This window comes from Theropithecus gelada, chromosome 11 (genome assembly GCF_003255815.1).
Source record: "Theropithecus gelada isolate Dixy chromosome 11, Tgel_1.0, whole genome shotgun sequence".
In the NCBI taxonomy this organism is placed as follows: domain Eukaryota; kingdom Metazoa; phylum Chordata; class Mammalia; order Primates; family Cercopithecidae; genus Theropithecus; species Theropithecus gelada.
In genome coordinates, this window is record NC_037679.1 from 95,655,207 (window position 1) to 95,677,681 (window position 22,475).

General features: G+C 37.6%; 1 protein-coding gene across 4 annotated transcripts in view; it reads left to right on the forward strand.

Moving 5' to 3' along the window:
- The first annotated feature begins 4,981 nt into the window (after nt 1–4,981).
- Nucleotides 4,982–22,475, forward strand: part of LOC112634299 (alpha-2-macroglobulin) — a 47,117-nt gene continuing 29,623 nt past the window's right edge. The window contains exons 1-14 of one of the 4 annotated variants that reach the window (XM_025401530.1): nt 4,982–5,451; nt 7,695–7,878; nt 8,546–8,855; nt 9,021–9,073; nt 10,894–10,914; nt 11,191–11,359; nt 11,818–11,902; nt 13,290–13,410; nt 14,324–14,438; nt 14,585–14,694; nt 16,528–16,689; nt 19,258–19,485; nt 19,727–19,790; nt 22,204–22,346. In XM_025401530.1, coding sequence (XP_025257315.1) covers nt 8,726–8,855; nt 9,021–9,073; nt 10,894–10,914; nt 11,191–11,359; nt 11,818–11,902; nt 13,290–13,410; nt 14,324–14,438; nt 14,585–14,694; nt 16,528–16,689; nt 19,258–19,485; nt 19,727–19,790; nt 22,204–22,346 — 1,401 coding nt within the window. In that variant the 5' untranslated portion in view covers nt 4,982–5,451; nt 7,695–7,878; nt 8,546–8,725. The remainder of the gene's footprint in view (nt 5,452–7,694; nt 7,879–8,545; nt 8,856–9,020; nt 9,074–10,893; nt 10,915–11,190; nt 11,360–11,817; nt 11,903–13,289; nt 13,411–14,323; nt 14,439–14,584; nt 14,695–16,527; nt 16,690–19,257; nt 19,486–19,726; nt 19,791–22,203; nt 22,347–22,475) is intronic. The other 3 variants (XM_025401529.1, XM_025401528.1, XM_025401531.1) reach the window with 3 other exon arrangements.

Sequence of the window (22,475 nt, forward strand, 5' to 3'; positions counted from 1 at the left end):
GTAATCCCAACACTTTGGGGGGCCGAGGTGGGAAGATCACTTGAGGCCAGGACTTCGAGGCTAGCCTGAGCAGCATAGTACGACCCTGTCTCTACAAAAAGCTTAAGAAAAAAATTAGCTGGGCGTGGTGGAGTGCACCTGTAGTCTTAGCTATTTGGGAGGCTGAGACGGGAGGATCGCTTGAGCCTAGGACTTCAAGGCTGAGTTGAGCTATGATCTAACCACTGTACTCCAGCCTGGGCAACAGAGCAAGATCCTATCTCTGAAAAAAAAAAAGTATATATATATGTACACACACACACACACACACACACATATGTTAATGAGATAGCACAAATGAGAAAAACTCTGCTCTTTGATCTCTGAGTACATCTCTGTAGATACATATTTCCTTCACTCCAGGTTTTGCCCAAGATACTTGGGCAAAGAAAAAGCCAGTAAACCCTCTAATAGGGTGAATATGGTTATGCCACCTACTGAGCTTTCTAATTTTGGTGGCAGTTAATATGTAACCAGCTGAACTTTTCATTATCGTCACTGTCAGGACTACGGGAAGCTTAAGTGTTCCCTTTGCCAGAACAATGTGCACGAAGTGTACAACTGGTACAATTGAATACGTTATATTCAGTTCCTGGGAAGCACTACAGCAACACAAGGGGAAATTTTTATTCTATTTATTTTCGTTAAGGCCCATCTACCTCCTAATCCTAATTCCTCTCATTTCCCAAACATTCCTTGCTTGTTCTTAATGTTATGTGTTTTCCTGTATTTTGCTCCTCTACTTTCTTTTCCATGAACTCTCTTTTTCCCTTCCTTTTTTTTTTTCTCTCTTTACCCCTTCACCTCAGCTTTCTAGCAGTATTTGCTAAATATTTCAAAACTGTATAGAACTTGTTCAAATTGTGTGCTTCCTTTTCTGTCAAGAACTTGCTATTCAGGTAACCCAATTGGTGATTTTTCCTGGAAATGCTGATGGATGCTGTTCCTATAGCAAAACCCAGAACAGAGATGAAATAGATGTCATCCTCAGCCATTAGGATTCAAACGATAAAATTAATTTACATTGGTATCATAAGGATCAGAATGTTAAAGCTGTGTTACACCTAGCGTCTTGCATGAAACTACTTCATGAAGGTGAGATCACAGATGTTATTGCCCCACTATTGGCATGAAAGCTGAGGCTCAGAGCAGTTAACTGAGTTACCCAGAACCACACAGCTAAGTTAGAAGTAGGGCTCAGGTGTCCTGGCAACTAACTGGTCCAGTTATTTTTTCCCTCAAGCTCATTTTCCCTCTCCTAAAGAATATGAGGCTGTGTCATGGTGAAAGGGGATTTTAATGATACTTTCCTCTTTATCTGTGATTATAATGAATGTGGCGTCTCTCCCATTAAGGATCATTCCTCCACCACATTCTGAATACATCTGCTGCATGCATCCTTCAGAGACTTTCCTCGGGGATCATCCCTTCTCACTCGAAAAAGCTCAACCTCTCCCCTGTCATTTGCATCCGCCACTCAGCATTTTTAGAAGCAATATTTCATTCAAACTTGTTCAAGTTTATCTCCACCTAAAGAAATGTTCCTTTCACCCTGGCATCTCCATCAGGTACTGCCCCGTTGTTTTTCTCTCCCTCAGACAAACTGCCAAACTGGCTCTAGTTCCTCACATTCCCCACCCCCCTCAGCAAGCTTCTGCCCCACACTGGCACTGAAACAACTGAATCCCAATGTCCTTGTCCCTAAACCCAGCAGAAAAAAAAAAATCAATCTATTATTTGATTTCACAGCAGCACTTGACATGGGTAGCCAGGAATTTATCAATAACAACCTTTATAGATCATCATCTTTGCAACTTATGATGAGGCATCAAATGAATGTTATTAACATTAATCCCTCCTATTTTCAGTCACTAATCCGAGCAAATGATCACTTATTTCTGGCGCCTTAGAAATCATCTAAATTATGTTACATTTTGAATCAATACATTATAAAATCATACAATCATCTGTAATAATTTTTTAAAATGTTGTGTGCTATTAACGTTGATGCCTTGTATGAAGTCATGACCACTCTGGTCTAGTAGTAATCTTCTATTGAGCACTCTCTTCCTAAAGTGTTCCCTTCCTTGGGACTCAGAGACCTCACACTCTCCTGCCTGTGTTTCTTCTTTTCTAACTGGCCCTTCTTGCTCCATTTGGGTGCTCCTACCCATTGCGTAGACAAGATCTTTCCCTCTAACTCTGTCTTGGGCTCTTTTTCTCTTTTCATCAACATCTTCTACCTGGGTATTATCATCCATTTCCATGGCATCAGCTTTCCCAATAAACTGATATATCCGTAGTCTCTGCAAGTAGAGCAGATCTCATCAGCTAGTGGCATTCAGACTGCTTTAGCTTTAACCAAAAATAAGGGATTTTGTACATGTTCAATAAGCAGTTCCCAACGTAACACTGTAATCACATTTTCACAATTGTGACCTAGGACACTTATAGTAAAGGATACAGACGATTGAGGCAGAAATAGTGACAAAGAAAAATAAGGTTAGGATATAGGTTTTAATGCTGTAACAAACAGACCTCAAAATGCAATGGCTTAACTAATAGGTTTTAATGCTGTAACAAACAGACCTCAAAATGCAATGGCTTAACTAAGAGAATGCATTTCTCTGTCACATGAAGGTCCCAACTAGAGTAGCCTTTTGATGACTCAAGGGCTCAGGCTGCGCCTTGTTTGTGGTTCTGCCTTCCTTAACACATGGCTTCCATCTGATGAGCTACAGCAGTACCTATCACTACAGTCAGCATGTCCACATTGCAGCCTGGGCAAGGAAGAAAGGGGAAGCACAGAACTGTACCTTCCTTTTTAAGTCATGAACTGAAAGTTGCATGTATCACTTCCACTTGCCCTCCAATCACCAGAACTTAGTCATACGCCATACCCAGCTTCAAGGGAGTGGGTTAAGAAATAGAAGTCAACCAGGCAGTCTGCACCCAGCAAAGGATCAGGAGGTCTATTATTAAAGCAGAATTGGAGAAGTGGTAACAGGAACAACCACCAGCCTCTGCTGCATGTATATGAAACAGATGTTTCCCAAATCACTATTCTCACTTATTCTGTCTGGTACATTGTATTTTTCATTATACTCTATTTCATTTTTTTAAATCCTGGTCATGACTCTCAGGTCATGATGTTATAACCCACTTAGATGGTGACACCATAATCTGAAAATTGTTACCTATATTATGTCTAATATTGGTCACTTGAAGTATGGCTAGCCTAAATTGATCTATGTTGTAAGTATAAAATTCACACCAGCTTGTGAAAACAAATTATGAAAAAAAAAGTCTTTAAGGTATCATTAACAATTTTGTATTGGCTAAATGTTGAAATAATCATATTTTGGATATACTGGATTAAATAAAATAGACTATTAAAATTAATTTAATGTTTCTCTTTATGTAGTTACTAGAAAATTTAAAATTACACAGGGGGTTCACATTATATCTCTAGTAGACCACACTGCTCTAAGCTCAGCATTCAAGTGTCAAACTCCTGTGAATATTAATATGTAAATATCCTACAGACACTTACTTCATCTTCCCAACCCTCAGCCCTTTTGTCCTCCTTCTGCTCCCACCAATCTGTGTTTCTTCTGTTTCACCCACTCAGCTAAAGGCAACACAATTCACTCAGTGACAAGCCAGGAAAATGGAAAGACACATTTTCCTTTATTCCTCCATTCATATATTCACTAAGCACTATAATTACCTCTTAAATATGATATAAATCTGAAAGCTCTTTTCAATACCACCACAATACCATAGTTGAAAATGCCATCAGCTTTCACCTATATTATTACAACAACTCCCATCTGGTCTTCCTGCATCCTGGATCACCTCTTTCCAGCGGCCCTTTCAAATTTCAATAAGAGCAAGCTTTCCAGGAAACAAATCTGAAGTCAATCCACTGATTACTCCTCTGAATACCTTAATATTGTCGACAAGTTCCTTTCTGATTTGAAGCATCAGAAAGGAGTATTTCCTCCATACCAAATAGTTTTCATTTCATGCATGTGCCGTGATTCTTCTCCCTCCCAGACCTTTGCGTCTGTCATTCTTTATGCTTAGAAAGCTCTTTTCATCTCCTTGTTCTTCTAGACAACCACTACTCATATTTCAGATCTTAATTTACATTTTGCTTTCCCTCAAAATTTTTTTAAAAGGTTCCAAGTCTGGGTTATGTGCCCTTTCTATGTGCTCCCAGAGCATCCTGAACTTCTCCAATAATATGTTTGGCTACTGTATTTTATACAGTAGTTTTATATTGTATTTTATACTGTATTTTATACAGTAGTTGTTTTTCTGTTTTTCTGCTTTTGCCTCCACAAGAACGTAAAAACCTGTAAGTGCCTGTTTTCATACTTATTTGACCACTCTATCTCTAGAATCTTGCCTGATGTCTAGTCCTAGTAGGATCAAAAAATACTTACAAAGCAGCTGACTAGCTACATGAATAGATGGATGAATAAATGCACGGATGGATGGATGGACTAATGAAACTGTTTAGATGACTTAAAGTTTGCAGAGGAGTATCATATTTGGAAGGCAGTAAGGAAGTTTGTGTAGTCGATGCTAAAGGCAGTTGGGAAGTCTGTTAGGCACAATAGGTCAAAATTCGTTTTTAAAGTCCTGTTACTTCACCTTTCTTTGTTTCACTTTCTTAAAACAGGAAACTCTTTGCTATGATCATTCTTTCAGGGCGTGGCTCTTCATCTCCAATCCAGTAATATCCCTAATGTCAAAAAGCTACTGGTTTAATTCATGTCATTTTCAAAGAGGACTACAGAATTCTGATGTGGCTTCAAACATTTAGCGTAGGCATATCTAATGGAGAACTTGCAGCCATGCTGACTTGTAGTGAAATATCTATTTTGAGCCTGCCCAGTGTTGCTTAAATTGTAGTCTCCCTTGCCAACTATTCATACAAGAGATGTGAGAACCACCATAAAAGGCGTTGTGAGGAGTTGTGGGGGAGTGAGGGAGAGAAGAGGTTGAAAAGCTTATTAGCTGCTTTACGGTAAAACCCAGAGAAAGTGAGCTCTTACGGGAATGTGGCTTTAGCCCTCCAGGGATTCTATTTAGCCCGCCAGGAATTAACTTTGACTATAAATAGGCCATCAATGACCTTTCCAGAGAATGTTCAGAGACCTCAACTTTGTTTAGAGATCTTGTGTGGGTGGAACTTCCTGTTTGCACACAGAGCAGCATAAAGCCCAGTTGCTCTGGGAAGTGTTTGGGACCAGATGAATTGTAGGGAGTAGGGTGTAATACAGTCTGGTCTCCTCCAGCTCCTTCTTTCTGCAACATGGGGAGGAACACACTCCTTCATCCAAGTCTTGTTCTTCTCCTCTTGGTCCTCCTGCCCACAGATGTCTCAGTCTCTGGAAAACCGTGAGTTCCACACAGAGAGCATAAAGCGTGAACCTAGAGTCCTTTATTTATTGCAGATTTTTCCATCATTCCTTTTTCTTTCCTATGATACTGTCGCCTTTTATCTCTAAGGTTCCTTGCAGATTTTATAAATCTGGTTTACTCATTACTTGCTTATTTTTCATCATTCTTCCCCAACTCTCTGAATCTCTAATATGCAAAGCCTTCCTAAGGAGTGTCAGAAATTTTTAGTTTTTTTGAAAGAATAATATTTAGATTTTCCTGTTCATATTGATCTACTTGAGACCATGCTATTTATCTTTTCTTACTTCCTCTTTCTTAAGGGTCCAGTTTCTATTTTATAAAACTAAAGACAATTCTCTCCCACAACCAAACATGAACTAATGCCCTGGAGTGTAATAATCTGTGGACTGCCAGATAAAGGAACAATTTGAAATACTGGTGTTGATATTGAAAAAGTGAGAGAGTCTAATGTCAGAAGAGAAAACCCTTTTGCAGATGAGGTGGTGATGAATTCTTCGTTTCAACACAACTAAAGGAGGAACTAAAGGAAATACCAGCTGATGAGTGATGAGAAGCAATTCTTGATAATAGAGTACTAGGTGATTTTTAGCATGTAATGCAGAAGTTGCAAGAAGTGGTAACAGTGATGCAATTGTTTTACCTGCCATTTACTTACTTTTACGTGAACCATTCTTCTTAGCACTTATATCTACACAAAACAAAATAGTAACAGAATTAATGTTAGATCTTGTTTAATTCTTGCAATACGGACTCTTCATCCATGGATACATAAATTCACTGGGGGAAAAAGCAGTTCATCATTCTCATTAAAGATGTGCTTCAAAAGTATTTTAATTTTATATCTAATATGTATGAATCATACTTTGTAATGTATTTATTTTGTTTTGATCAGTTATATACAAGTATTTTTTTAAATAGCTCAATCAGAAGGAAATGTTTAATATTTATAAATTTATGGTCACATTCTATTTAAAAGAGGAGTTAAAGTTAAATTTACCTATCCACATATGTTACATATATATGTATTTATGTATATGTATACATATATGTATATATGTGAACATGTGTATACATACATATATGTGTAGATGCTTGATAATAAAGAGGTAAGGATAATTCACAAAATTTTTTGAAATATAAAAATTTAGGATAAACTTCTGTATAGTAATTGGCATGGAAATTCAAATTAGAAAAGGAAAAAAGAAGAGAAAGATATTATATATCAGATCATTAAAAGAATTTTTAATGTATTTTCAAATAGTGATAGTAGGTATCTTACACTACAGTGTTTATTATTCCATGAGAAAATTGTAAAATTAATCTAAGTATTAATTTAAAATATCATCAAAAATAATATCTTTTGCTATTATTTAAAATCATGATAAAAATATGTTTATTTGAAAATATGTAAGGAGCGCACAGTGTCCAAAAATTATTTTAGGAGTTCTGTGAGTAAAACCGTATAAAAACTACAGGATTCATCTTAAATTATGTCAGGGTGCTGAGAAAGTTTCTGTACTTCACGTGAGTTACCAAGGTCTAAAGTCAATCACCAGAGGACCGTTTTTGCATGGAGCCATCGTCTGATCATGAGCTGAAAGGCAAATATTTAAAATGCAAACATCCATGGTTAAGTAACACTCTTAGACTTTATTAGCTGCTTACCACAACTGAGACTGTAAAGCAATGGCTCACTTTCTTTGAGGCTCAGATTCCATATTTGTGGAGTGGGAGCGGGTACTTACCATACAATTTTCATAGGGCTGCTGAATGTGTGTATATGTGTGTGTGTGTATGTGTGTATATATATTTTAATGAGAATTCTATAATTTGATTAGCTTTTGTAATGTCCGCATGACTGAGAGCTTGCTTACTTTTTACAGCAACTTGAAGGTAAAATAGATTTACAACATGAACAAATGTAACTACATATTTTTATTTGAATTCAGATGTTCAGAAATTGTTCCTTAAAGTGAAACATGCCTACAAATTTTAATCTGTTAATACCTACCTCAAGTAAAATGTCCACTGCCATGGCATGTGAAGGAAAGAAGAAATAATTCTTACGCATGGCCTTCAACAGCCAAATTTCATGCTCATCAGTATGTCTTCTCTTGGTGTAGAACTGATGATGACAATTATTATGATGGGAAAAAGTGCTGTTGATATCAATGCCTCTCTTCCTTCACTTTCCTCTAACTGAACTGTCTCATTCCCAGGCAGTATATGGTTCTGGTCCCCTCGCTGCTCCACACTGAGACCCCTGAGAAGGGCTGTGTCCTTCTGAGCTACCTGAACGAGACAGTGACTGTAAGTGCTTCCTTGGAGTCTGTCAGGGGAAACAGGAGCCTCTTCACTGACCTGGAGGCAGAGAACGATGTGCTCCACTGCGTCGCCTTTGCTGTGAGTGTGGCTGTTTGACTTAATACACTTGGTTCTTTTAGTCAGGGTCATAGGGATCTAGTATTCTGTCAAGATGAGGCTTTGGGAGGCTGGTAAGAACTTCAGAAAGAATTCAAATGTAGCAAGCTAAGTATAGAAATTGAGGAGCAATGCATGACTCTCCAGCCATGGGAGACAAATATTTACAGGCACACTAAAAATCCACTTAATAATCAAATAGAAACCTACTAGCCAGAAAGGAAAAGAAAAAGAAAATGTGACTTCTTAAAATTAAGATGGAAAAAATATTAATGAAGCAAACTAGGCCAAGGCTCAACATGAGCCACCAGTGGTGGACTGACGGGAACACATTGCTCCACACTACTTCTTAGAGTAAAAATTGTAGAAATTGCCCTGAGCAAAGGTACAATATCTCTTCAGAGTTGTCCACATGTGAGATGCTTACAGCCTAGTGTCAGTAAAATACGGGTTTTTTTCCATAGCCTTTAAAACACGCTTTGACCATGCCCTTTTAGCATGTAACATCAACCTGGTAAAGCTCAGTGTATAAATGAATCAAGACTGTTTTTTTCTGAGCTGTATGAAGACGTGAATCTCATTTATGACCTCTCTTACTGATGTATTTTCCTCCACCTGGTGTCCTGTCTCCCCATTTGTAAAATGGCAGAAGTGATTCCTGTCCCTGCCCACTTTCCCTGCTGAGAGCAAGGGAATGAAGTTAAGTAAGAAGGGCAAAATCTCCAGGGAAGAGTGGAACAGCAAATAGGGGAGACCTGTGGGTGCTGAATGGGGTTTCAGGATCTGTCCTATATTTCAGGTCCCAAAGTCTTCATCCAATGAGGAGGTAATGTTCCTCACTGTCCAAGTGAAAGGACCAACCCAGGAATTTAAGAAGCGGACCACAGTGATGGTTAAGAACGAGGAAAGTCTGGTCTTTGTCCAGACAGACAAATCAATCTACAAACCGGAGCAGACAGGTAGGAAGAAGCCTACAGACAGAACAACTTCAAAAAGGAAAGATCTTCTTCCCCTGGATGTTCCCCAGGCAAAGTTCTTATAATCTTCGTTCCTTAATAGCTTGTCTTACCAGCCTACAGGCCTACTTTGGGTTTAGGGGCTCATGAAAAATATTTCTGTTTCAGTGAAATTTCGTGTTGTCTCCTTGGATGAAAACTTTCACCCTGTGAACGAGTTGGTGAGTTTTCTATTATCTACATAAAATGATTATCTGTGTAAACAGGCTGGGAACCTGTTTTCTGTGTTGAGGGAAGACCAGGGAGAGAAAGAATCTGGTATCACTAACAGTAACTTCTGGCATTACAACAGCACAAGATCCTAATCTAAAACATCATTCCAGGTAAAGAAAGTAGGTAATTCTTTCTGTCTTGGTGCTGGTACTCAGTCAGTTGTCACACAATTAAATTTATTTTTCAGATTGTTCTTAATTAGGACAATTAGAAAGCTACATTAAATAACAGACACAGATAAACCCTCAAAGAACCTAAGCTCCAAAAACATTTTAAAGATTTAGACTTTTTCTATACACACCTACCAAAATCTTCACTGTAAAGGAAAGTCAGGATAATTAATTGTTCCTCGAGACTAACCCTTGGTATCTGTGATAAGAAACAATTATTTCTATTGTAATGCAGACATCGACCCAAAGTCTTCATTTTTCTCTCCCAAATCAACTTCTTCACATTTTCTTATCTCAAAAAGAGGCAACTCTTCTCTTCTAGCTCCAAAGACAAAAGATTATGGCCTAGTCCTTGTTTCTCTTTCTCTCGTACCCACATCCACCTCACTGGAAAATCATGTTGGCTTAAAATATATTCAGACAATTTCTCATCATCTGAACTACTGCTGCAAGCTAGTGCTAGCCAATATCATCTCTAAACAAGATCATTGCAATAACCTTCAAAGTGGTCTCCCAGCTTCTACTTTCACTCTTCTATCTAAAATGAGGCACCACTTCCATCACTCTGTCAGCCTAACTCTGCTTTGTTTTTGTATTGGCACTTACCACCATCCTATACATACTGGTTTTTAAAAATCTGCCCATTTCTATTATAACATAAGCTCCATTAAAGCAGGCACATTGTTCTTTTGTGCGTGGTTATATTCTCAACACCTAGAATGATACATAGCACATGAGAAGTTACTTAACAAATATTAGTTTTAAAAAATGAGTAAACATTGATAGTAGCTCCTTTATCAATATTTATTCATTTTTAAAAGTAATATTTATTAAATTAATATTTATTAATGAAATATGTCCATTCCTCCTCATTCTTAGAACTACCTAAGAATTCCATGACCCCTCTTAATGATTACATCTGAACATACTTACCTATAGTTACATAAGTGTTTATTTCTTAACCTGTAAAATTGCATAGCAAAGGACTGATCTTCACTAGGATGCTATAAGCACTTAAGAAAGGTTAATAAATCCATTTTTAGTAAATGGCACTTTACATGTATATTTGTTGCTGAAGGCCTAGTAAGTTTTAAACATTTATTAATTGCTTAAAATAGATTAATGAAAAGTTCTATAAAATTTAATCTGGAATATTTCTGTATTTCACTATAGAGGGAATTATTCTACGTAAAACTAATTTAGATTTATTAATTTTTTTATTTTTTAATTTTTGTGGAAACATAGTAGGTGTATATATTTATGGGTTACATAAGATATTTTGATACAGGCATGCAGTGCACGATAATGATTATGGATAATTATTATCATTATCCATATCATTATCCATGATATGGATAATAATTATTATCATGCATTGCATGCCTATATCAATAAATGGAGTACCCATCCCCTCAAACGTTTATTCTTTGTGTTACAAACAACCCAATTATACTTTTAGTTATTTTTAAATGTACAATTAAATTATTTTTTACTATACTCACCCTGTTGTGCTAGCAAACACTAGCTGCTTTTCTTATAAATGAGATTTAAGAATATTTGAAAATAAGTATAAACTTCTTTTTTCTTTTATCTTTCAGATTCCACTAGTATACATTCAGGTAAGCAACATGAAACATTCCATATTAGAAGGAAAGCAATAAGTATAGGGAAAATGTTCTTATTTGAGAGGTTTTTACAGTATCTCAGAAACTTGTCATTAAAGGAGAAGCCTTCCAACTCCCATAGAGCTAGATGGCTCTAACTAATCTCCTCTCCTCACCCTTTACTACTATCCCATTTGTCCTTTTTGTAGATAACTTAGGGTTTCCATAGATATCCTTTATTAGCTCCAATGCTCCAGGTGCTTTTGTAAGTTATAATTAATTCACTCATAGGATCCCAAAGGAAATCGCATCGCACAATGGCAGAGTTTCCAGTTAGAGGGTGGCCTCAAGCAATTGTCTTTTCCCCTCTCATCAGAGCCCTTCCAGGGCTCCTACAAGGTGGTGGTACAGAAGAAATCAGGTAGAAGGACAGAGCACCCTTTCACCGTGGAGGAATTTGGTATGGATCATGAAAAGTCATCGAACATGATTTTTCTTCATATTTAAACTCTTAGAGCCTGGAATTTAAGCTCATTTGGAGTCTTTCCATTTCCCATGGGTGACATTGGGCTTGCAGTAGAACTAACTACACCTAAGTCCAATGAGGACATCAGTGATTTGTGAATAGGACTTCACATAGCTTGGTTATTTTCTGTAGCAATATTTAATACCAATCCCTGAAATTAAAACATTATTGTTTTAACTGAGTTTTCCATAACTAAGCATACAGTGATCTCTCATAGTCCCTCAACTGAAATCTTCCTTTGAGAGGAGGGTGGATAAGACTATATTGGAGAGTAGAGCTACCTTTTTCAGAGCCCTAAAATATTATTAGGGAACCGTTACAGGGAACTTGAAAATATGAATTCCCCCAAAGTTGAAAACCAATCACCAACCTTCTTTATCACCAATCAACAGTTCTTCCCAAGTTTGAAGTACAAGTAACAGTGCCAAAGATAATCACCATCTTGGAAGAAGAGATGAATGTATCAGTGTGTGGCCTGTGAGTTCATTTTTAAAAAATCTTTTGTGGGGGATTATTTAAAAGAGATTCATTATTTGGGATATTTAGCTACTCTCTTTAGGAGTAGTGGCAACACAAAAATTTTAAGTGCTTTGACAGCATCCTCCTCTCTAGAATGTTGTTCTCCTGTTGCTTTTCTATTTTTCCTTTTTATTTTCTTTCACGTTCTTATCAGCACTATTCTATCATGAGGTAAGAAACTGTTTCTAGAGAGGTTATGCTAATAGGATTGATTCTGAAAGTGACAAAACTGCACACATACACACACACACACACACACACACAATGGGAAGGGTGGATAGTGTTGAAGGGCATTGGCTCTGCCTTAACCAAAAATAACCAAACATATATTAGGGAGATAATTAACACATGGCTATAGGGGAAATTCAATCATCAACAGATCATTTACCTGACCTTGCATGCTTGCTGGAAAAATCACTGAGATTCAGAATTTGTAGAGATAGGCATACAACTGAAATCTCATCTAACTTACTGGTCGACCTAAGGCTGGTCTACATACCTCTCTGCACTGACATTTTTACGGGACTAAACGTGATCTCTCAAGACAGTCTCTTCCAACCTTGAAAACTCTTGTGTCCTGGGTCTTATGCTCCTAACCTTGGTGGCACACAGTAGCAGTAGCAGAAAGAGCAGGTATAGTGAAGGAATCAGTCCTGCCCAAAGATCACACATGGAACACACCTGCTATTCAGCTGGGCCCCTGCTCCAGTTCTGTCTCACAGTAACGGCCAAGTTTCTGGTTCCTCATAACTAGTGTGATCTTGTAAATAGAGATACAGAGGACATTCTCAAATAGGAAAGGAGACAAACGCACTTGGAAACCCAGCAATCGTCTGTGACATATTTATGACACAATCCCACTTTTGTAAAAAAGTAAACAAGTAAAACTCGATATAGAGATGGCTGCACATGGGGAGAGGATGATGGAAGAAGAGACACTATCGTACTAATAGGTTGTATTCCTAGGTAGATGTGAGGGTGTTTGTTTCTTCTCTTTGCTTTTTTTTGTTCTGCTTTGTTTTGTTTGTTTCGTTTTGCTGGTATTACTTTTTCTTTTAAGTACAAGTTTAAGTTTTATAATAAGGAAGTTTTTTTGAGATAAAGCTAAAAAAAATCAAGGAAAAAAGAAATGATAAAAGAAGAATCTAGTAAATTTCAGCATGTTGCAATGGAGATTTCTATAAGAGCCATTAGTGACTCTTATCTTCAGTATTGTGTGAACCCGCAGAGAGCAGCGGGAAGTATAGACAGGGAGTATACTGTAGGTAAAAGGGAGATATAAATAGCTAGAAAATGGGGAGGTTCAGTGCCTGCTCTGATTCCTTTGGGAATGTTCTCATGACAGATACACATATGGGAAGCCTGTCCCAGGACATGTGACTGTGAGCATTTGCAGAAAGTATAGTGACGCTTCTGACTGCTTTGGTGAAGATTCAAAGGCTTTCTGTGAGAAATTCAGTGGACAGGTAGGTTGAACACTGTTTTTTCTAGAGAATGACAATAAAGGCATTGTTGAAAAGCAGTGAGTTGCAGCATTTTTCTGATGCAGGAAGAGAACAATCTAGAAGAGAATTCCATGTTAGCTATTGTAATTTTTCAAAAAAATCATGAACTTAGCACAATGGGAATTATTTATTTCTTGTAATTGCCCATTGTGAGTGTTTCAGAATGATAGACGCTGAGCCATCCGAAGCCTCCATGGGCATTCATTTCTACAAAGGAAGGAGAAAAACCATACACCTCTTAACTGCCTTAGCTGGCCAGGGCATCAGTTCTGCTCTCTCTTTGAGCAAGAACCTAACACATGGCCCCACCAAGATGCCAGACAGATACAGTCCACATATGGGAGGCCACTTCCCAGCCACAGCTGAATATTATGGAGGAGGAACCAGACTTTGATGAGGAGTTCTAATGGTCAAGAGCAGATGTACTGTGTATTTCAAAATAGCAAATGGACAGGACTTGAACTATTTCCAACACATAGAAATGATAAATATTTCAGTTGGTAGGCATCCTAAATCCCGCGGTGGGATCATTACACATTCTATGCATGTAACAAAATATCTCGTGTACCCCATAAATATGTATAAATATTATGCATCCTTTGTACAAAAAAAGATTACTCTCCAAATTGTAAGACATTTCTGTCGCATTCTATCTAGGGAATTTCAGATACCAAGAAATACATCTGTCAATTATACATGAGACATTGTTGTGAAATTTAATATTTAGTTGCTAGAGAATATTTATCATGTCCTCGTCATAGAAAATGCCTACATGATGTTGTACCCCCACAAAAATCACACCAGATTAACTGACCAATGATCTATTTAGTATAATATGCATTGTATTTTTGTATTTTATTTTCTCCCTTCTTAGCTAAACAGCCATGGCTGCTTCTATCAGCAAGTAAAAACCAAGGTCTTCCAGTTGAAGAGGAAGGAGTATGAAATGAAACTTCACACTGAGGCCAAGATCCAAGAAGAAGGAACAGGTTTGTGTACTACATGGGTGTAAGAGAAAAAACAGTAGACATTGATTTTCTTAGCCAAATAATGAATTGTAAGTTGAGGGGAGGTCATAGAATTTTAGAGACATCATTCTTCCCAAAAAGAACGTATTTTTTTTCTTCTTTTCCAGTAGTGGAATTGACTGGAAAGAAGTCCAGTGAAATCACAAGAACCATAACCAAACTCTCATTTGTGAAAGTGGACTCAAACTTTAGACAAGGGATTCCCTTCTTTGGGCAGGTGGAGTATTTTCCAGTTCACTCATCAACCCATGTACTGTTACCTAATTAGCACAATAGTTATGGTTTCTGCTAAAACAATGCCTGGTTAATGTCATCATTTAATATAACCAAAGGTATAAAATATCACCACGGTTGATTAGTATAACCAAAACTACATAAAAATAGATTTATTCTTCTGTAAATTTGTATATGAAATGTATGTAATTATCCTAAAGCCTTATTAAAATTAGTAGAGATTTTCCCCTCCTTTTAAAACAGCATTGTACAAGTCACACAATCTGCTTCTCATGGTTTACCAGGCAGTCTCAGGTTTTTATGACATTTTCTCACAAGAATCTCAAAATTCATGCTGACTGGTTTCATTATGATGCTAACACTAACTTTGTATGGAAACAAGTGGGTAGGTGGTTTTAATTTTTATTTTGAAGTAGTAAAGATTCTACAATAATGTTTATTTCATGGATAGTATATTTACACTATTTTTCTATAATAACAAGTATATTTCTAAAACAGTGAACATGGGGTAAAACACTGCTATTTAAGGTTCTCAGATTTTTGAATTATGACTTTTCATAGTATCTACCAAAAAAAATCTTCTCTTACGATGTTTCTGTTGTCAGCAGATGTACAAATGGATCTTTATGACTCTGGAAGTCTGAGATGACAGTTACATGTGCCTCAATGTGTATTTACTGTGTATCATTTTCTTAATGTAAATGTTATAGGATTTCAGCTATGAAGGGTGTAAAAGAGGCATAAATTCAACAAAGTAGCGTACATTCTGGAAGGCTTGGTTATGTCATGACACCAAAATGTATTCAACTTCCTAAAATGAAAGGGCAGCTCATTTGTAAATTTCTCAGAAAGATAGTGTACTTTTTAAGTATATTTTGTTGCTGTTAAATATCCTATTTGTCAGAAGAGCCTCTAGCTAGAAGAAAATCAGAATTATGTGCCTATTCTTGTCTTTCTACATGCAGCCAACATTTCATTGGCAAACTTAGATTTTGTAAATCAATTATGGGTACTGATGGGGGTCAGCCTATTGTTCTTCCTGCTACCAAATGTAGCTTATACCGAAAAAGAATCACCACCTTTACAATCTGAGCTGGACTACTCAACTGCCGACACAATATTAGCAGTAAATTAGCTTTGGCGACTTATTTAATACTGTGTGCCTCTTTCCAATTTTACATTTTTCACTTGGGAAGTCTGCCATAAAATCTGCCTGCCTTCCAAAAGGCTGAAGATCTAGGTTGAGAAGCAGAGACTATGTCTAAGACAGCTAGAGAAACACACGGGACAATGTATTGGCAATTGTTTACTTGTGCACTTTTGAGACTTCAGACACTAATCTATAGGAAGTTAATGGTCCACCCCAAAATAGGTGTTTGGGGCACAAATAAATTTAGTTAATAGATTTAGATATTTCATTATCATATTACTCTAGTGCTCTGTGACTCTCTAAGAGTTATATATAATAATACACAGCACTTCCAAAATATCTAGAATACATTTTTCAGGTCACCCTTGTTATTATCTCTATCACTGTCTATCCCTTCACACTGCTCTGTTTTTCTTCTTAGGATTGATTACTACTAAATTAGTGTATGTTATATATGTATTTATTTAGCATCTGTCTCTTTCACTAGACAGTAAGCTCTGTGATGGAAGAAACTTTGTTTTTTGTTTTTTGTTTTTCACTACTGTGTCCTCAGTGCCTGGAACCATGTTCAACATAGAGGAGGCACTTAAAAATGTGATAAAATGAATATGTTTGGTGCCTATTAGTTATTACCGATGTAACTCATCCATAGTTTTTAATCTTCAGGTGCGCCTGGTAGATGGGAAAGGCGTCCCTATACCAAATGAAGTCATATTCATCAGAGGAAATGAAGCAAACTATTACTCCAATGCTACCACGGATGAGCATGGCCTTGTACAGTTCTCTATCAACACCACCAACGTTATGGGTACCACTCTTACTGTTAGGGTAAGTTTGGAAAGAAGTTACCAATAACATGAAGTAGCCTTGAAAACAAGGTTGCAACCTAAGGGTGATAAAATTTCCAAACTGTGTTTAGTTCTATGGAGAGAAAAAGCTGGCAATTAGAAACCAATTTAAGGTTAACTTTTTTAAAGTTTATGAAAAGAAGGCAGTATATTGTTGTGATTAAAAGTGCAGGTTAGACTTTAACAGTGTTGCTGGGAACGTAAAATGGTGCAACCACTATGAAAAACAGTATAGTAGTTCCTGAAAAAAATTAAAAAATAGAATGACCATATGATCCAGTAATCCTACTTCTGGACATATATTCAAAAGAATCGAAAGCAGGGTCTCAAAGAGATATTTGCACACCCATGTTCATAGCCCCACTATCCACAATAGCTGAGAGATGGAGGCTACCCAAATGTCCATCAAGGGATGAACAGGTAAACAAAATGTGGTATATAAATACAACAGAATATTATGCAGCCTGAGAAGGGAAGGAAATCCTGTCACATGCTACAGCATGAATGATCCTTGAGGACAGTATGGTAAGTGAAATAAGCCAGTCACAATAAGACCAATACTATATGATTCACTTATATGGGGGTTTCTAAAGTAGTCAAAGTCATAGAAACAGAAAACAGGATGGTGGCTGCCAAGGGCTAGGGAAAGAGAGAAATGGGGAACTGCTCTTATTGGTATTCAGGTTTAGTTTTACAAGATGAAAAGTTCTGGAGATCTGTTGCACAACAGATATACTTACCACTGCCAAACTGTACACTAAAGAAGAATGAAGATGGTAATTTTATGTTTTGTGTGTGTGTGTGTGTGTGTGTGTGTGTGTGTATGTATAATACTTTTTTGAAAAGTGTGAATTCCAGGCTCTGAATCAGATAAAGTGGTTAAAAATACTGGCTCAACCCTATTTTAAGGAATTAACTAAAACCTCTATGCTTCATTTCCTCATCTGTAAGATGATTGCAATATTAACACCTAACTTTTGGGGTGGTTGCGAAGATTAAGTGAAATAACACATATTGAAGCACTTAGTAAGCCCCCTTTAACTGTTAGATACTTTTACTATAAAAGCCAATTCTAACAGAATTAGCATTTAGTTTTAAAAATGTATACTCCAAAAATTATTACCTTACTTTATTTTGTTTTGCTATTCTAATTTTCTCCAGATGACCTGTTCATACCAACATAACTTGGTCAGTATAACATGCAGTCCTCTACTGATCAAGAGAGACATAGACGTGTCTATAGATACATGGATATACAATACATATTCAACATATATTACATAATCATGGTAATGGAAAACCCCTGCCTCTTTAGAGTCCTTGCGTTGTTATAGAGAAATAAATAATGCGTTGTATTTATTTAGCTTTAATAGATGGCATAAAAGCACCTACCTCTAATAAACTCAAATTTGAACATTCACTCATTTCAAAAAGTGTCTTGAATGCTTTCTACATGCCAGGCACTGTGCCAGTCTTGACAATGAAATTATTATTTCTACATGCTCCCTGTTTGGGGTGATCATATATGTATTGTCACCAAAATATATATTAAGATATAAACAAAATGTTTTGCTCAAGGATTCACTAGTGCTATTGGGAGCTGGGGATGAAGGTAGAGGAAACCTGGAAGGAGCTAAGGAATAACTTCTACAGGAAGAAAAGTTGGAAATATAACCCAATTACGGCCTCTGAGGCATTAGAATCCAGACTGCAGGGAGTATTAAAACTAATCAGCCTAGGCGGGGCACAGTAGCTCACGCCTGTAATCCCAGCACTTTGGGAGGCTGAGGTGGGTGGATTGCTCGAGGCCAGGAGTTCGAGACCAGCCTGGGCAACGTGGTGAAACCCCATCTCTACAAAATATACAAAAAATTAGCTGGGTGGGGTGGCATGCTCCTGTAGTCCCAGCAACTCAGGAGGCTGAGTGGGAGGATCACTTGAGCCCGGGAGGCAGAGATTGCACTGAACCAAGATTGTGCCACTGCACTCCAGCATGGGCGACAGAGCAAAACCCTGTCTCAAAACAATAACAATAACAGCAATCAGCCTAAGACAGCCCAGAAGAGGTAGACTTCAGCTAATTCATCAGTTCAGCTCTTAAACCAATGCTTTTTATCAATGTCTTCTCAGACCCCTAAAGTTACAATATTTTATTTATTCATAATGCCCACTCAAAATCCACCCTAAAAGAGGCAGCTGCTCTCTGAAAGCACAGTTCTTCCATTTCTAGAGATTATTTACTCTCCTCAATGAAGTTTCATAGCTCCAGTGTCTTTCAGGCAAGCTAATCAGAGCAAAGGATGCTTCTTTTTATCCTCTTAAGAAATATACATCTCAATCCCAGGAGGCTCCGCAGTGTAAAGCCACAAAGCACGCCTGCATTTAAAGCAGAGAAACAAAATACGGGGTCCTTCTCCCACTTTTCATTGTAGAACAAACGATTTCTAGCTACTAGTTAAGGTAGCACAGCAAACTTACACAGTTTTGTGAGAACATTAATTTTTATGACATATAATCTAAAAATAACATAATTTTTCTAATTCATTAGGTCAAACACAAGGATCGTAGTCCCTGTTACGGCTACCAGTGGGTGTCAGAAGAACACGAAGAGGCCCATCACACTGCTTATCTTGTGTTCTCCCCAAGCAAGAGCTTTGTCCACCTTGAGCCCCTGCCTCATGAACTACCGTGTGGCCAAACTCAGACAGTCCAGGCACATTATATTCTGAATGGAGGCGCCCTGCAGGGACTGAAGAAGCTCTCCTTCTATTATCTGGTGAGAAGGGAGGTTACTGCGTTGACTTCTCTGTAGGCAAAAGCTGTCTGTGGAGCAAGTGATCATGAAGTTCTGTAGATGTCATTACTTCGACTTCTTATCCATGTTCCTTTTGAAAGTTTGACTTCTCTTGAGGTAGATTATTACCAGCAGGAACCCAATAAAACAAGTATATTGAAGTGAGACTGAAGCATGTTCTCTGTTTGGCACATTCAGTTTCTTTTTATTTCCTTTTTTGCAGATAATGGCAAGGGGAGGCATTGTCCGAACTGGGACTCATGGACTGCTTGTGAAGCAGGAACACAGTGAGTATTTCCATCATCTCTGCATTGCTACCCCATTCTGACCCATTCAACCTTACACCATGAAAGTATGAGAATATTTTCCCTTTTTTTCCAAAGGTTTTTGGGGGAACAGGTGGTGTTTGGTAACATGAATAAATTCTTTAGTAGTGATTTCTGAGATTTTGGTGCACCCATCACCTGAGCAGTATACATTGTACCCAATTTGCAGTCTTTTATCCCTCACTCCCTTTCCACCCTTCACCCTGAATCCACAAAGTCCATTGTATCATTCTTATGCCTTTGCATCCTCATAGCCTGGCTCCCACTTCCTAATAGCTTAGCTGCCACTTCCTAATAGCTTAGCTCCTACTTATGAGTGAAAACATATGATGTTTGGTTTTCCATTCCTGACCTGGAAATATTGGGAATACTTTCAAGTAACAAGAGACCATTTCCATCTAGTATCAATTAAAAGAAAGTTGGGGGAGGGAAAACAATAATTTTTTTTTCTCACCCTTTATCAAATATGTGTTGTCTTTCTTTTTAGCTTATTTTCTTTGGGTTATTTAAAATGTTGGTGTGGGCCAGCTGTGATGGCTCACACCTGTAATCCCAGCACTTTGGGAGAACAAGATGAGAGGATCCCTTGAGGTCACGAGTTTGAGACCAGCCTGGTCAACATAGTGAGACCATATCTCTATAAAAGTAAATAAATAAATAAATAAATAAATAAATAAATAAATAGGAAAATAAAATACATAAAATGTTGTTGTGTATAATTTGTGCTTATTCCAAATTTTCAAACCATAAATATTCTTGAACGTCTTCTCAAAATGAGAATTGTGTTAGAGAATGGGGTGGAGAAAATGTAAGATTTCAGGGTATGTTGTATATACCAGGTTTTGTGCTGAGTCATTTATATATATTATTTATTTACATTTATATAAATTTATTTATATATAAAAATTTGTATATATATTTATTTATATATTTATATATTTTAAATATATATTAAATATATTTAAATTTATTAATATTAATATATTTAAATATATTAAATATATAAATATAAATATATATTTATATATATTCATATAAATATATGAATATATATATATATTTTAGATGGAGTCTTGCTCTGTCATCCAGGCTGGAGTGCAGTGGTGTGATCTCGGCTCACTGCAAGCTCCACCTCCCAGGTTCACACCATTCTCCTGCCTCAGCCTCCCGAGTAGCTGGGACTACAGGTGCCCGCCACTACGTGCGGCTAATTTTTTGTATTTTTAGTGGGGATGGGGTTTCACCGTGTTAGCCAGGATGGTCTCCAACTCCTGACCTCATGATCCATCCGCCTCGGCCTCCCAAAGTGCTGGGATTACAGGCGTGAGCCACCACGTTCAGCCATCATTTATATTATTACAAATATCTTTTTTTTATTCAAGATAGTTATGAATTATGAAGCATTAAATTGGGTACTTCCACTGCTGAACTGCACTCTTACCATGAGCAAATATGTTATAATATAAGCCTTTGAAGGTTGCTCCTAGTCTAATAGACTCTAAAAGATAACTTGCTAAAAAAGTATCAGTAGGCCGGGCGCGGTGGCTCAAGCCTGTAATCCCAGCACTTTGGGAGGCCGAGACGGGCGGATCACGAGGTCAGGAGATCGAGACCATCCTGGCCGACACGGTGAAACCCCGTCTCTACTAAAAAATACAGAAAACTAGCCGGGCGAGGTGGCGGGCGCCTGTAGTCCCAGCTACTTGGGAGGCTGAGGCAGGAGAATGGCGTGAACCCGGGAGGCGGAGCTTGCAGTGAGCTGAGATCCGGCCACTGCACTCCAGCCTGGGCGGCAAAGCGAGACTCCGTCTCAAAAAAAAAAAAAAAAAAAAAAAAAGTATCAGTAGTCGACTCTCTCATTAGCTCTTGTAGCAACACAGAAGCACCACAGCAGACTGAAGGAAACTTAATACAACCTCTCAAGAATCTACATAGGCATCAGAAAATAACTTCTGAAGGAGCATGGTGTTCCTCTTATGGAGAAAGAATCAAATATTGGCTCATAGAAGGTTAAAGTGGATGTAGCATGAATACAATGTGTTAAACTCTTATTCTTACATCTCATAACTTCAGGTTCTATCTCCCTCTTCTAGTATGAGGCCTAGATCAAATGGTAGTGAACTGGATGTCTTCATACCCTTAACGAGCATCAGAACATTATGTAGGTGATCTGAAGCTTCAAGCTGGTGAAAAATCAACATAGTATAGGATTTATGAGAGGAGAGAGGACTTCGATAAGGTTTTTCTCTAAAGCTAGAGTCCTTAGAGGCAGTCCTCCATTTGTTACATCTTCTGTTTATTATGTCTTTTACGTCTACTAATGGAAATAGTCATTAACCTATGATCGCTGCCTCTCATTCTCTTTGTGCCCCAGTGAAGGGCCATTTTTCCATCTCAATCCCTGTGAAGTCAGACATTGCTCCTGTCGCTCGGTTGCTCATATATGCCGTTTTACCTACTGGGGACGTGATTGGGGATTCTGCAAAATACGAGGTCGAAAATTGTCTGGACAACAAGGTGGGTACTTTACATAATAAAATCTTCAACATTTTAAACTAGAAGTTACTACTGTTATCGTTTGTTTTATACATGTGAACATTAGGGCCAAAAGGGTTAAACAAATTCCCCAGAGACTTTCAGCAAGGT